Source organism: Pararge aegeria, chromosome Z (genome assembly GCF_905163445.1).
Source record: "Pararge aegeria chromosome Z, ilParAegt1.1, whole genome shotgun sequence".
NCBI classification, from domain to species: Eukaryota; Metazoa; Arthropoda; class Insecta; order Lepidoptera; family Nymphalidae; genus Pararge; species Pararge aegeria.
In genome coordinates, this window is record NC_053208.1 from 17,995,563 (window position 1) to 18,009,746 (window position 14,184).

The following is a 14,184-nucleotide window of genomic DNA, read 5'->3' on the forward strand; positions in this document are numbered from 1 at the left end:
TTCTGAAGTCAGTGTTATCATACCCATGTGATTGCGTAACAGGCTTGTGACAGGCGTAAATCTCGCGATCTTTGCTGTCAAACCTAACTTATGCATAGTTACAATAAAAATACAAACTTGTCGTAGTGTAAATTTTACAATCATCGTCATCATCATTCAGGCCTTGTAGTATATGTAAGAGGATTCAAATATTGTCTCAGAGGCATGAAATCTTGTGACTGCACATACCAATTCTTGAACGACAATTTCTTCCATACCTTTACAGAAAAACCTGACGACCACTTATTCAACACTGATCGGCACTCGTCAATGCAAAAACATCAAACCCATGCGGCAACCCCCTTTTAATAAAACTGAACTAGACCGGTACAAAGTGAGGTTATTTCCCCCCTCTGTCGCCCCATAGTACGCACGCATGACGTTTTCATTGATAGATTGAGACCATCTTATTCGGCGCACTACACCACTGGTAACGGCAACACTCGCGTTAGCCCGTAGCCCCTGTCGTTTTAAAGCTGGCCGATGATGAATGGTCGTCGTCTTTTTCTTATTGATGTCGCCGCGTGGTAACGCGTGTCCTCCATATTGGAGGAGGCTACACACACCCCCGCAGATGTCAGAATAATCCTTACCGCCTTTATAAATTAGAAAATTAAAAAGGCGGTGTGGGTTATTACTAAAATCGTGTCTACTCTCAGAGTAACAGAAAAATGTTGCGGGTACTAAATGAGACAGTGGATATTCTTCATTATTTTTATTAGACAAAACAAGCAAACCAGATGCCTTTACTATATCGCCCTCAGCAGTTTCCAGCTCTCGACGGCAATCTTCGAATGTCACGGCAGCAGCGTCGCCTACAGAGATCTTAACCCTCAGCAATTTGATCGCTATGTGGACGTTCCAACCGCTAAATTCTAGAGCTTCGAGACATTCCTCGGGCGTTACCTGGAAAAAGCAATTATTTAGCTATCACAAGGTTTTTTGTAAGGTTTCTTGTAAACTATCTTCACATCCATGTTAGTGTTTCATAGATTTATAATCAAAAGTGCACCCCAGATTTACTCCACCCCAAGTTATGTTATGTTATTATGTTTCCACAAGGGGCATAGTTAAATTTACTCGGATATTAAATCATACAATAAATGTGATATTTTTTATACTGGAATGTGTGCGAATCGTGGAAACACTGTTTACGGAAGTTGGAAATCCAAATGAATGTTTTGTTTTTTTATAAACAAAATTAATTTGCTTTGTTTTTTATTACTGACGCAGTGGTTGGCAGTTCATTAAAAAATATTAATCAGCTATCTAACACAAGCCACGTTTACTTTGGGGCTACATGGACGGACTATACATAATAAAACCGTGGCGATATAAACGGCTGGCGTTCTTATCTCAAGCCAATGGCGCTAAGGATCAAGAATGAGGTTGCAGATCTTAATCCCAAAGCGAAGCATACGGCTATGCGAAGGGATATCCGGTCGAAAATCGTCTCCAAGCTACGTGACGCTGAAGCATGTAGACAGTGACCTAACGCACTTTCCTACCATATTAGCTGGTGACCTAACGGATATTCCTACCATACGAGCTTTATCCGAGGAAGAGGTACATTGTGCAACAAAACGCGGTTTGTCTTAAGTCTCTGGCAATACAAAACTGAAGGCAAACTCTCGCCAGTGCAAGAATCACTCCAGGCCAATCTCGCGTCCCGAAGACTCTCTACAGCTACATCGGTCTTTAATTGACAGGTTGAGGTACTGTCTGGTGAGCGAAATAGAGCTAGAAGCAGAAGATAAGAAATTTGGAAGCGCCACGCTTGAAATAGAACATATGCCTATGCCGTATTGGACAAAAAGGCTAACTTTACAAATAAATTACTTGTAAATATACAATTTTAGATAGAATTTCCTTAATGTTTGATCTGAGGCTGACGTTAACATAGGATTACTTAGGAAAGAGACTATAGACCGTAGTAAATACATGAAACAACAAACACAAACGTAAAGTATACATGGCCCATGTGTTGGACTGAGCAACATGTCCTCCAAAGTTCCGCCCAGTGCCCATCAACTCTGACCGGATCAAAGTTATGCTCCTTGGCAGCAGAAATAAGCATTTCATTTCCCCATCTTACAAGCTCTGTGACAAAAAGCCCTGCTAATACCAAAAAAAAAAATTTTGTAAATCTGGGTGTGTGTATACCAAAACAATTATTTCGACGGCCGATGTCAAGTCAAGGCTCCATGGACAAAGTGCTCGATGGGTTCGATTCCCACATATGGAAAATGTTTGTGTGTTTTTCAGTGTTGGGTGTTTATTTGTATATTATAAGTATTTATGTATATTATTCATAAAAAATATTCGTCAGCCATCTTAGTACCCATAATACAAGCTACGCTTACTTTGGGGCTTGATGGCGATGTGTGTATTTTCGTAGTATATTTATATATTTATGTTTATTTATATATTATATTATATAATGATGCCAATTCTGTTGTACGCTCCCTAAAATAAAAAATAATGGTACCATTTTCAAACTTGTCATTTACTCTATATTGACAAGTTTAATAATTGTACTATTCTTTTCCAACAAAAACACAATGAAAGTGATGGCTCTACTTTAACACTTGTCAATTTAATAAGTTTAAAGATTTGTTACCAACAGAATTGGCACCATTAACTTCATACATAGGTATTTATTCTCATATGTTCTACTTATATATTCTCATTCGTTCTATGTATTTTATACTCACCCCCGGCTAACCATTTATACGAAATCCATGGTGGAGAATTTCAAAAACTTCTCGTGATTTATGTTTTTTCCTCGTTTGACTTGGTTTATCGATTGTTTTATTTAATTAAAAAACTCTATATATTTTAGACAAACCTGCTTCTTGAGCACTTTGTTCATGATTCTTACTTCATCGGATTCCACACCGCGCTGCCTTGCAGATGGCTTTTGATCAGCAAATTCCAGTAAATCTTCAACCGACACGTGATCTGTAAAACACGAAATCTCATTATTAACACTCTTAATTAAATAAAAAATAATAACAATCTAAATTTAAACCACTACATACAAATTAAAAAAGTGTTAGTAAATGGATAAGTATGCTGTATTGCATAATAATAGAATTTGTACTTTTTAATTTCTTATCGTGGCAGATGACGGTTATGGCGTAGGTATATGCTCGTATATGGTATGTAGATTCCTGTACGAGATCAATATTTGCTTTTGTTTATAGAGATTGATGAAACTCGAAATGGCTGTTGTTAAATTAATAATAGGAATATCGATATTGAAGTATTGATTGTTTGGGATTTTTTTATTTGATGGTCATTACATCAAATGCATTAAGGTAAAAAAAAAAAACAATTTACAAAAGAGTTTCTTAAAGAACTTCAAAAAGGTTTAAAAGCTGTTTTGACGGGTTTGGTGTCACTGTAGTCTATGACATGTACACAAATACGTATTGTCTTTTCAATAAAACTTGACAGTGACTGTGCGTGAACTGTAAGACACGCCTTACATACATGCGCCAAGTTATAGTGAACAAACTACAGAGAAATTAGATTAGTGAGCAAATATATTCGTTTTATTGAACAGCATGCATATTCCATATTTCTCGGGTAAATAAAATAAATCTGAGGCAAACATCAAGAACTCGAGGCAGAACTCATATAATTGGGCAAACTAAATCTTGTCACGACTTAGCTGGTTTGAACAATAAGCAAGTGCACAAGTGGCTGTTTCTGATGATGGGAACAAAGATAATTGACAAGCGAAGTAATAGAAGTGTCTAGCAGGTCTAGTAGATAAATTTTCGTCCGCTTTTCTACATAATATACCCCGACCCACCGCGTCAAATCGCCACTCTACGTGTTACATTGGTTTCAGCTAATAATACCCCTAGAGTAATGATATAATATTGCCCTAACCTTCCTCAAGAATTGGAAAAATATTTTTCAAGCATAAATTCAGTCAGCTCAGCCAAGGTTCAAAAATAGCTGACATACATGGCATACATATTAAAGAAAAGTGCTGTATCGATAAATTAACTGAGAACATGCGAACATAGAATTAAAAATACGAGTACGCTCCTATACCATGATTCCTATAAAATATTGGCTCTGGCAATACATAGGTTTAAGCAATGTGTTAAAACTATCGACTTATGTCAAATGCGTATGGACTAGATTGAACAAACAAAATGTCACGGAATCAATGATACCATACTTTAAAAGAGTCCCAGGCAGACGCACGATACAACCTTGTATTGCCGACTTAACAGTAACGATTGACTAAATACAACCAGCGATCACTGACCGATCGGTAGGTTCCTTAGTTTAGCCATTATAAACAAGGTTATTACGTACGTACTAAACTTAGACTAATGTCAATAATGTAACTATGTACCGTCTATGGACAACCAAAAAGATGGACACTATTAGCTCATGATGATTCTAAGAGATGGCGCTTATTTATTTGTGGGTTGAATTTAAGTAATTTTTTTTTTGCAGTATCATTTATATTGTATTATTGCATAAATTTTACTATAAAATTGATTATTTCTCACGTATTTCGCTTAACTTTTATACGATAGAAAATATAACTTGTAAAAGGTTGATATTTAAAAAGAGCAACTAATGAGTTTCTTGCCGGCCTCTACCTCTCTTCTCGGCAGAATCTGCCTTTCGGCAATCACTCAAACAGTTAAACTTGACGTTTTAATATCTCTTATTAAGTTGGCCTACGTGAAATAATAAAATTTATATATGTATGTTATCTATCGCTAACCATTGCATACCTTTCTTAGTATTGTATGTAATACCTTGTTATTGTATAGAAAACCATGAGGAGGTAAGGTACGGTATAAAATGTAAAAAATAAAACATATTTTGCTTACTCAAAATCAATTTTACTAAGAATTTCAGTCAGATTTGACTAGAAATTTATAAGGGTAACATAAAGAAATTGCAAACAAATAGTTATTTTAAATGTCATTTATTCATAAAAATGCATTTATTTTCGCTATTACCCTATAAATAAATACTTATTTTCTGACCTAACCTAACTTTAGAATACTATACTTGCAATAAAATGCAGCAAAAAATTATAAATTTCAGCCTAATCTATTTTGTCCTGCATTGTCTTATAGTATTCAATAGGAATTATTTATATAAGTATAGCATACCATCAGTGGCGTGCACAGAGTTTTTGACCAGGGTATGCATAAAGCAGGAAGGTGCCATAAAATGGAAAATCCTTCGCATTTATGAGTCGTACAAAAATTTTAGGGTATGCAGTGCTTTTGTGCATGTATCAAGTGCACGCCACTGCATACCATACCGTTAAAATAGAATACATGATAATTATACAATAGATGATATTTATAATAATTATATTTTAGACATAACCCAACAAACTACTGTTCGTAGTACTACTGTCCTTAGTAATCAAGCTACAGGATACAATAAAATAAACAACGTTAAAAAATATATTTGATAAAATTACTCTTTCCTATAGTTTTCCAATAGTATTCCCGTTCCGAGAATATAAGATAATCTTACATATAAAATTCTCGTAAGTATATAAAACCAACTTTATGAGAAATGCAACGTTGTGTAGTCTTGACTACTTTTCAACCTTTGCCGACACAAACGTACGTTGCTGATTTTTATATATGTATATATTTTTTGCCATTTCATTCAAAGGTACTAGTCCAAAGTTTTTATTATTTAATTTTGGTAACAGTGGTGTTTTTCTTACAAGAATTCGCCAAACAAGTTCATGAAACCATTATCAGCTAACAACTTTTAAGTAATGCCCATATTACATAGCCTGAAAATTTCGACGTTACATCAAATCTACCACTTCACCTCTCCATTATTTTCTAATCTTGTAATAATACATTTAATATACCTTCCATCAAAATATATTCATATAATGTTGAACAATAGATGTGTGCATTTGAAAATGCAATAAGTAGATAATTATAAATGTTTTTATTGTTATTTCTTAATATACCTGCGGTAATAATTACATATTACCTTTAGTCAGTGACATTCTCTCAAAATCCTTTTCGACGCTCTCTTCGTCTTCAGAATCGTCATCGGATAATTGGGCGAGATTATCTTCGAGGTAATGTATGAAAGGATTCGCCGAACTGGGTCCGGGAATGCTTTCCGGCCGAGTCGTGAACGGATTTGTGTGAACTTTTATCTCGGGACCGTCAAACACGTCAATGCCAGCGTTGTTTGCTGGTTTGTGAACGTCATTTATTTTTAATTCGGCTCTACTTAATGGTATGGAACAGCTAACAGTGTTCTGATAGATTGCCGATGGGGCTTTCACTTGAGGTGGTGGTATAACAGGTGGTTTTTCGACGATTTCGGTCGGTAAACGTAGCGGATACTTTCTGATATGCCTTGGCTTGTCGACCAGTTTTGGTTTACTGCCGCGTGGCGGTAAAGGTACCATGTTTACGTGCTGAAAGAGAATCATAACATAAGAGAAGTGCAAAGTCCAAACGCTAAACCGCCGTAATGGAATGCTATTACGTCAATTTATCGTATGGACGGTAGAGTAGTGATCTTAAGAATAGAGTTTTATTAACACTGTTAACAACTAGAATTTTTCGTTGTTTTATGATTTACTAGCTGTTGCCCGCGACTTAGCCTGCGTTTGATTTTTTTTTGATGTGGTATTTAATGTAGTTGTAGTTCTAAAAAAAATAAAGTATTCAGTATCGCTAAGCCTTAAATGAGGCGTTTGCTGCTGTCCGCCGAGGAGTTCTGTCCTCTATCTCCAACCACATTCATCAGATCTACACAAAGTTTGGGCAAAATTAAACACATATTATAACCTCTATAGTACAAAAATAATTATTTAAATCGGTTATAATTTCAAACACTTTCATCCCCTTTCCCAAAGGAACCAAGCTTAATGTCGGGATAAAAACTATCCTATATTACTTCTAGCACCTTCAAGAATATGTGTACAAAGTTTCATAAGGATCGGTTAAGTAGTTTTTGCGTGAAAGCGTAACAAACAAACTTACATTGACATTTATAATATTAGTAGGGATTTTAACTAGTGTTGGAGCGGCAGTCACAACTACAATACTCTAATTCAATCCATACCACAATGATTAAAATTAAGAAGCGTCTAGCCAGCTAACAACGTCTGTTTGATAAAAAGAATTATCTTGCCACAAAGTGTTAAGCTTAGAAATAATGCTATAGCTCTGCCGCTAAAAGACCTAAAAAAGGCAACGGGTATTTTATTTTTTCATTTTTTATAATAATAATTGCCGGACTAAGCACACAGACCATCCGATGGTTAGATCAAAACCATCGTCCATGAACAGAGCAACACTTTGCAGAGGATGCAAGGCACAAGTGTATAGGGCCGCCCTGTATCCTTCAACAAAAGCGTAGGTGCGAAGCTACATGAGCCTGTAATTACATCAGCAATCCTTCATCCGATAGCACTTCCCCAGGCAAAGGTCTGTCACAAAAAAGCCCTCTATAACAACTAAAAGCTCTCTTACTGCTTTAGGAAATTAGAAAGTTAGTAAAAACGGAGTGCAGCGAAGATTCTTTGGTAGCTTTAGTAGCTTACGGCGAATAAGCTTTATTTCTTTGCTTCCCACTAGCGTCAGGTAATTGATTCTTACTATCAAACCGACACACGTGTTAAAACTACCTGTGTAAATAGTTCTACACGATGCCAAGCGTGTTAAGTCATACAAAAGTCATAATATTGTGAAATTTTTTATTAATAGTCCTAAAAGAGAGACCAACACTCATGCATGGCATGCAAGAAACGTGTCCTGCAACATACCGACTTTTTGGATGGTCAAACTGAGGTGTGGGTGTTAACCAATTTGCACCGGCAACCAGATCCGTGAGACCGGAACACAGCAATGCAACAATGCTGCTTAGCGGCAGAAATAAGCATAGCGGTAGTAGTTGTGAGCTCGATCACAAAACGCTATACGACTTCTCCAGAAATACCTTACCAACACTCAAAATAAATTTAATATGACCAACACGCGTGGCGTCGCTGTGGATGAAGTGGGGTGTTGCCAATGTGTTTCCTGCTTATCATTCTTAACTATAAATAAAGAATTTCAATATAAAACTCACGTCCTCGTCGTCTTTTTTAAAAGTGGTTGATATTTCTGTGGCGATTTTCCTGAAAAACATATATTATATTTATGTTAAGTGTAATACAAGCAAAAACCAAAGATAATGTACAAATAACATATAAAGTATCGATTTCAGCTTAGCAGAAAAGGCCGACACATTTTTTCATTGGAAGGGGATATAGAGCTTAGTCACGTGACTCTACTCTGTTGCTGGTTGGCGGGCTGATATATGAACCTACGACCCTAAGTTAGTAGTTTGTTATAACATGATTACTGGCACAGAGGATTAATAGATCTCGAATCGATCACGCAATCGTTCATAGGAGAGGCGGTTTTAGAGCATAAACCCACCAGTCTGCTCCAATGCGGGTGGACTTAACGACTATTATGTGGTTTATTTATTTATAAGTAATCCAGCTGGGTAACATGATTTTGGTTATGCGTTTATCTTAATACTAAAATAAGGCTAAATCTAGATTGCAAAACTTAACTGCGACAATTAAGTAATAGGTGCAAGTACATAATATATATTTATGGCTAAGCTCTTAATATGATCTCAAATCATATCATGTTTCCTTTGACTTAATTCAGTAGTTACGGCGTGATACAGAAAGACAGGCAGACATAGGAACAAGAAAGTAAAAATTGCAGTTTTGGCTTTAGTATAGACTATGGAGCGTTGGCGGGGCACATAGCTCGTAGAACCGATGGTCTCAAGGTGCTGGAATGGTGACCCCGCACCGGTAAGAGAAAACAAGAAGCCCAGAATCGTGGATAGTGGAACTCTCTAAAAAAGACCTATGTCCAGCAGTGGACTCAACCGATTGAAGTAATGATGGTCATGATACAGTGCCCTGCAAAAAATTCTAAAAATATTTTCAATGTAGAGAATCGTACCTCGACATTTTATTATAAGTACCAAGCGAACCCGCCAGATAAGACCTTCGCCAGTTAAAGTACCGTGGCCAAATAAAAAGCGTCACCATCCAAGGAACCAATTGAAATGTGCACACACATCCAAATTGGTCCAGCCGATTAGGAGTTGGTTGATATATCATTTTACCGAAATACTAACAGTCCACTGCGTCTTCGTGCTACGTACCTCAAACTTCTGTTAAAGTCAATTTGTCCACTACAAACTCATTCTAAGACCCACCACGTTGGATCGACCGCCCTTTGCCCAAATATATACCTAAAAGTCGTAGCATATTGCGAAACAACAAGCAGTCTCACTGAAGAATTACGGTACCATACTCGAAAGAAAACAAAAATTGGACCTACCAACCTTAACACCAATTTTCAGCAATATCTCTTCAAACTTCTACAAACTTTCATTATGTATTATCGGGGATAAATACATGATAATACATGAAAAACATACTTATTCTTTATATTTTTTCTAAACACATAAAAGTCCCTATTTGCCTCAACTGAGGTTAGAATTTTCAAAAAAAAACGATGTAATAACAATATCTTTATTTCTAACCGCAAGTCCAAAAACAAGTTACATGGATAAAACGAGTTTGAATAAACTATAAAGAGCTTGGGTGCGAATCGATCTAGCTTCATAGCTAAGTATATATTGACTGTGAGACGGAGACAACAAAAAACCGGCTAAGTTTGTTTTGGGCTTCTTAGACCAGAGCGCGTCAACAACCCTCTTAAACCTTTATTATCAACGAATGTTGTTATCACCATCATCTTACAAATTAAGAATTATTGAATTTGAATTTAGCTTGATGATTTATTTTGGGTTACGGTTTGAGCTTCGTTTCGGGCGACAGAATTCGATACCCGGCATGCACCTCGAACTTTCCGGAATTATGTGCATTTATATTGTGAAGGAAAACATTGCATGAAAGCTGCATTTCAGGGAGTTCCCCATAATGTTCGGGGAAGGAGGTGTACCAATTCGAACTTGGCCAGCGAGGTGGCATAAACCCTTTACATTCTTAGAGAAGAATCGGCTATAGGTAGATAATGATGACAAACCTGGTTTGGTGCGGCATTTGTTTCTGTAGCGAATGGTGTTGTCCAACGTGTTGCCGTGGCGCAGGCATCGGAATCGTCAATACTTTGATGCTGGTGATTGGCATGTCATTGGTTAGTTGCGCGATCACCATTGACGGCGTAGGTTTCTCGATTAAGCTCTCGTACGCTTGCTTACATTCCTTGGTTATTGTAGCCTAGAGAGGAGGAATTATTAAATAAATATTATCTACAATAATATCCGCACATTGTTACAAAGTAAATATCGTATATATACATGTTTACTTCCTACACTTCCTACTAATATTATAAATAGATGGACTCTTTCACGATTACTGAACGGATTGTGATAAAACTTTACGGTGATAAAGTTAAATATCATAGCAAATAAATTAAAGCCGATGGCTTTAAGTTTTTGTGGGATTGTTTGTCTTAAACAGAACTTAAAAAAGATTAGCAAATAAGCCAAAATTGTGAACCTATGCCACCATACCCCAAACACAGGTCAGCCCTCTATACCATCAGAATTAACCATCACTTACCATCAGGTCAGACAAGAGCTAACTTGTAGTGGAATAAAAAAAAACTTGTGGCTTAAAAATAATATTAAAATTTAAAAAGCCCCGACTTTCAATATATTTGATATATTTGATACCCATATTGAGAAGTTGTGAGAAGGAAAATGTATTTCGGCATATTATGATCGCGGCCATCTTTGATTTTAAATTTGTCGTAGCATATTGTACTATATTACAAGCCCTTTCATTTGAAATCAATACGGAGGGAGTTATGTAAAAATACGTGATCCGCCATTTTATTTCGGCAGCCATCTTGGACCGATTTTCATCAAACATAGCTAAGAACACTCCCGACTAATACACAGACACAGAATAATAATAAAAAAACAAAAACAAAACCAAGACAGACACACAGACACACACAGACACACACAGACTCGTCAAACTTGATTTTTGTTTTGCTCGCCTCTATAATCGTGGTTTACGAAAAAGACATTTGTATAATATGAACATCTCACTCAACAGGTGGTGTTCGGGATGATAACGGTTATCATCTAAATAATATGGAAAATAATTGTTCGGTATATTTAAGTTCAAAAAACACCTACGACTCAGGTTGATGGACACAGGACGGCAATTTGTAGGAAGTGTTCCTTAGATGCCCTGCGAAGTGTTGCTCTGTTTATAGGTTTTTCACTGCTGGGTCCATAAATATAAAAATAAGATAAAAAAAAAACTTCGCGAAGAGTACACAAACACTCTTAAACAGAAATGGAAACTTTTATTAAAATTTTGGTGAATTAATTACGCTTCATAAGTGCCCGTGATAAGGTCTACATGAAGAAAACATTTTTGAATTTTGAATTTTATGACATTGAAATCTGATCTACGCACAAAATGCATTTTTAGAAAGGCATACTTCTCAAATGTGTGGTAAATAGAGTGTTAAATACATAACACGGCTTTTACCTGAATGTCTGGAACGCTTTTAGCTTCCTCGCTAAAATTACGACGTTCCGCTTTATCTGCAATATAAGTTTAGAGCCGTTAATATATAATATGTATAACCCTGAAGCCCTAAGTTATAAAATAAAAAATATATTAAATTATCCACGACAAACAAAGTTTGCAGCGCCCCCTGATGACCTTATTTTGTGAACTTCTTTAGCTTGGCTTCACTTTACACTTTTTTGGGGCCCTCATGTAAATAATTTATCGAACAGGCTTAGTTCTGCTGCCTATGCAGTAAAGAAGATATGCCACCTGACAGACATAGAAACTGCTAGGCTAGTCTATTTTAGTTACTTTCACAGCATTATGTCATATGGAATTTTACTATGGGGTAATGCTGCTGATATTGGCACTATTTTTGTGCTGCAGAAGAAGGCTGTTCGTGCGATCTATAAAATGGGTCCGAGAGAGTCATTGAAAGATAAATTTAAAGATGTTAAAATAATGACACTCTATAGCCAATACATATTTGAAAATTTAATGTATGTTCACAAAAATATATCAAAATTTAAAAGAAAATGTGACTGCAATAATTTGAACGTTAGAAGCAAAAATAAACTTGCAGTGCAGTACACTAGACTACACAAAATAAGCAATTCATTTAAAGGAAATTGTATACAATTTTACAATAAATTACCGGTTGATATCTTGGGGATGTCACTAAAGAAGTTCAAAGTTTGTATTAAGCGAAAGCTTATAGAAAAGTCCTATTATAGTATAAAGGATTACGTAAACGATAAAAAAGCTTGGGTGTAAACAATTGCTCTAACCAGGTTGCTTCTTAAATATTTTCTAATGACAATGTGAGATGGTGATAACAAAAAGAACACCCGGCTAAGTTTGTTGTGGGCTTCTTCTTAGACCAGGGCGCGATTGGAACCCTCGTAGCTTTAGTTTTAAGTTTACGATTGTAGTTATCGCCATCACTACTCACTGCTATGTACACATTTTGTATATAATAACGCATCAAAAGTGCCATCTATGTGCCTATTTGAATAAAGATATATTTGACTTTGACTTTGACTTTGACTTGGCTCATCCGATCGGCGTTTCCCAAGGTGGAACGGGAAATCGTGGAATTTGCAACACCCTCCAAAATTTGGTTGGCATTATAATGTACATAAACCTGTTTGGAGGTTATATATGTTTAAAGTTTTATGCACAGTGGAATCACAACTAGTGTGTGTAGTGCAATCAAAAAATACTGGTACCCACTGGTAATTTAAGAAACACGAAGGGGCCAGTCCCTTTTTTGGGCCATTGTGTGCCACAACCGTAAAACATTGCTAAGACCCTGTGTTGAAGTTATGTTTACGTTATCGAAAATCTGAAATTAATTCAGTCCCAAGAGATCTTGGAGAAAATGCTAACAAACAAACAAAAACACTTAACCTCTAGCGCAGCTTTCTATCTCAGGTAAAATGCGGTTGTGTAAAAAGGTGGTCTAAAAATTTTAATTAAATTTTCTTACCAGGGGCTTCTTTATCTGCTTCATGATGAGAAGCATGATGCAGCGATGATACTAGCGGAAACTTGAATGGAAACTTGGAGCGTTCACTCGCTGATGTTGCAGGTTTTTTGTCGCTTTCCAGATCGGTCATGGATCTACGGAATTAATGTTTGTCAACGGGTCATATGTTACTGGGATATAATCGAGGGTCGGACCAAAAAAATCTAAGGTATTAGACTCATAAACTAGTTTTTATGCATAACCCGTGATCAAAATAAAAAACTAAACAAAACTTGTTCAAAGCAATCAAAATAATATTCCAAACATTGAAGAAACTTGTAGTTAAAACAAAACGAAATCCTCAGATCCCGCTTAACCAAGTATATGGAGCTAAAAGTACATTAAAACTTACATTGCGTTATCTAAGAGTGTTATAACGCAATGTAAGTTTGAATGTAATTGAAATTGAAGGCTTTCTCTACTGAATTAACATAGAAACACGATCACGCAAATTGCAAATGAACCTCGATAACAAGGTGTACGATTAGGTTGAAATAACACAAGACAAAATGGTACTTACCTAGAGGTAATTTCGTTTGCTAGAGCCACAGCAGTGTCCAATGTTTTCTTATCATGTGCCGACATGGGCTTCATCGTTCCAGAATAGCCTTTCTTTTTGCTCAACGTGTGTGCTCTAAAAAATACCAATTATATTATGACGGAACTATACTGCGTTATGGGTTTTTTTCGCTTATTATTATTAAATTTTGGTATGTGTGCGAAGGAAAATGCCTTCCTGCCAAATAAGTGATCTTTGCAAATCATGACAGTACTATATGTTGTCGCTGCAGGTGGCAAAATGAGAAGTTAAATTTTGGGCAGTTTATGCGCATATTCGGCGTATTTGCCTCCTTTGATGTGTGTCAAAAAACCGACAAGTCGACGGATACACGTATTCGATATTCGCGTTATACGTTTAATTAAGGAAATATTGACGCATAAACCCCGCTTCAATATTAGGCGGCTTATTCGGCCGCCTAACGAATAGCGCATAACGCTGTAT

General features: G+C 36.3%; 1 protein-coding gene across 1 annotated transcript; it reads right to left on the bottom strand.

Annotated features, from left to right (window-relative positions):
• Positions 1-509: 509 nt before the first annotated feature.
• Positions 510-13,775, bottom strand: LOC120636622 (activated Cdc42 kinase-like). The gene is made up of 9 exons (XM_039908182.1): positions 13,702-13,775; positions 13,143-13,276; positions 11,630-11,685; positions 10,146-10,339; positions 8,152-8,200; positions 6,052-6,490; positions 2,888-3,000; positions 777-945; positions 510-595 (listed from the first exon to the last, which is right to left on the bottom strand). The coding sequence occupies exons 1-9, from the start codon at positions 13,773-13,775 to the stop codon at positions 510-512; spliced, it is 1,314 nt and encodes a 437-aa protein (XP_039764116.1).
• Between the last annotated feature and the right edge of the window lie 409 nt (positions 13,776-14,184).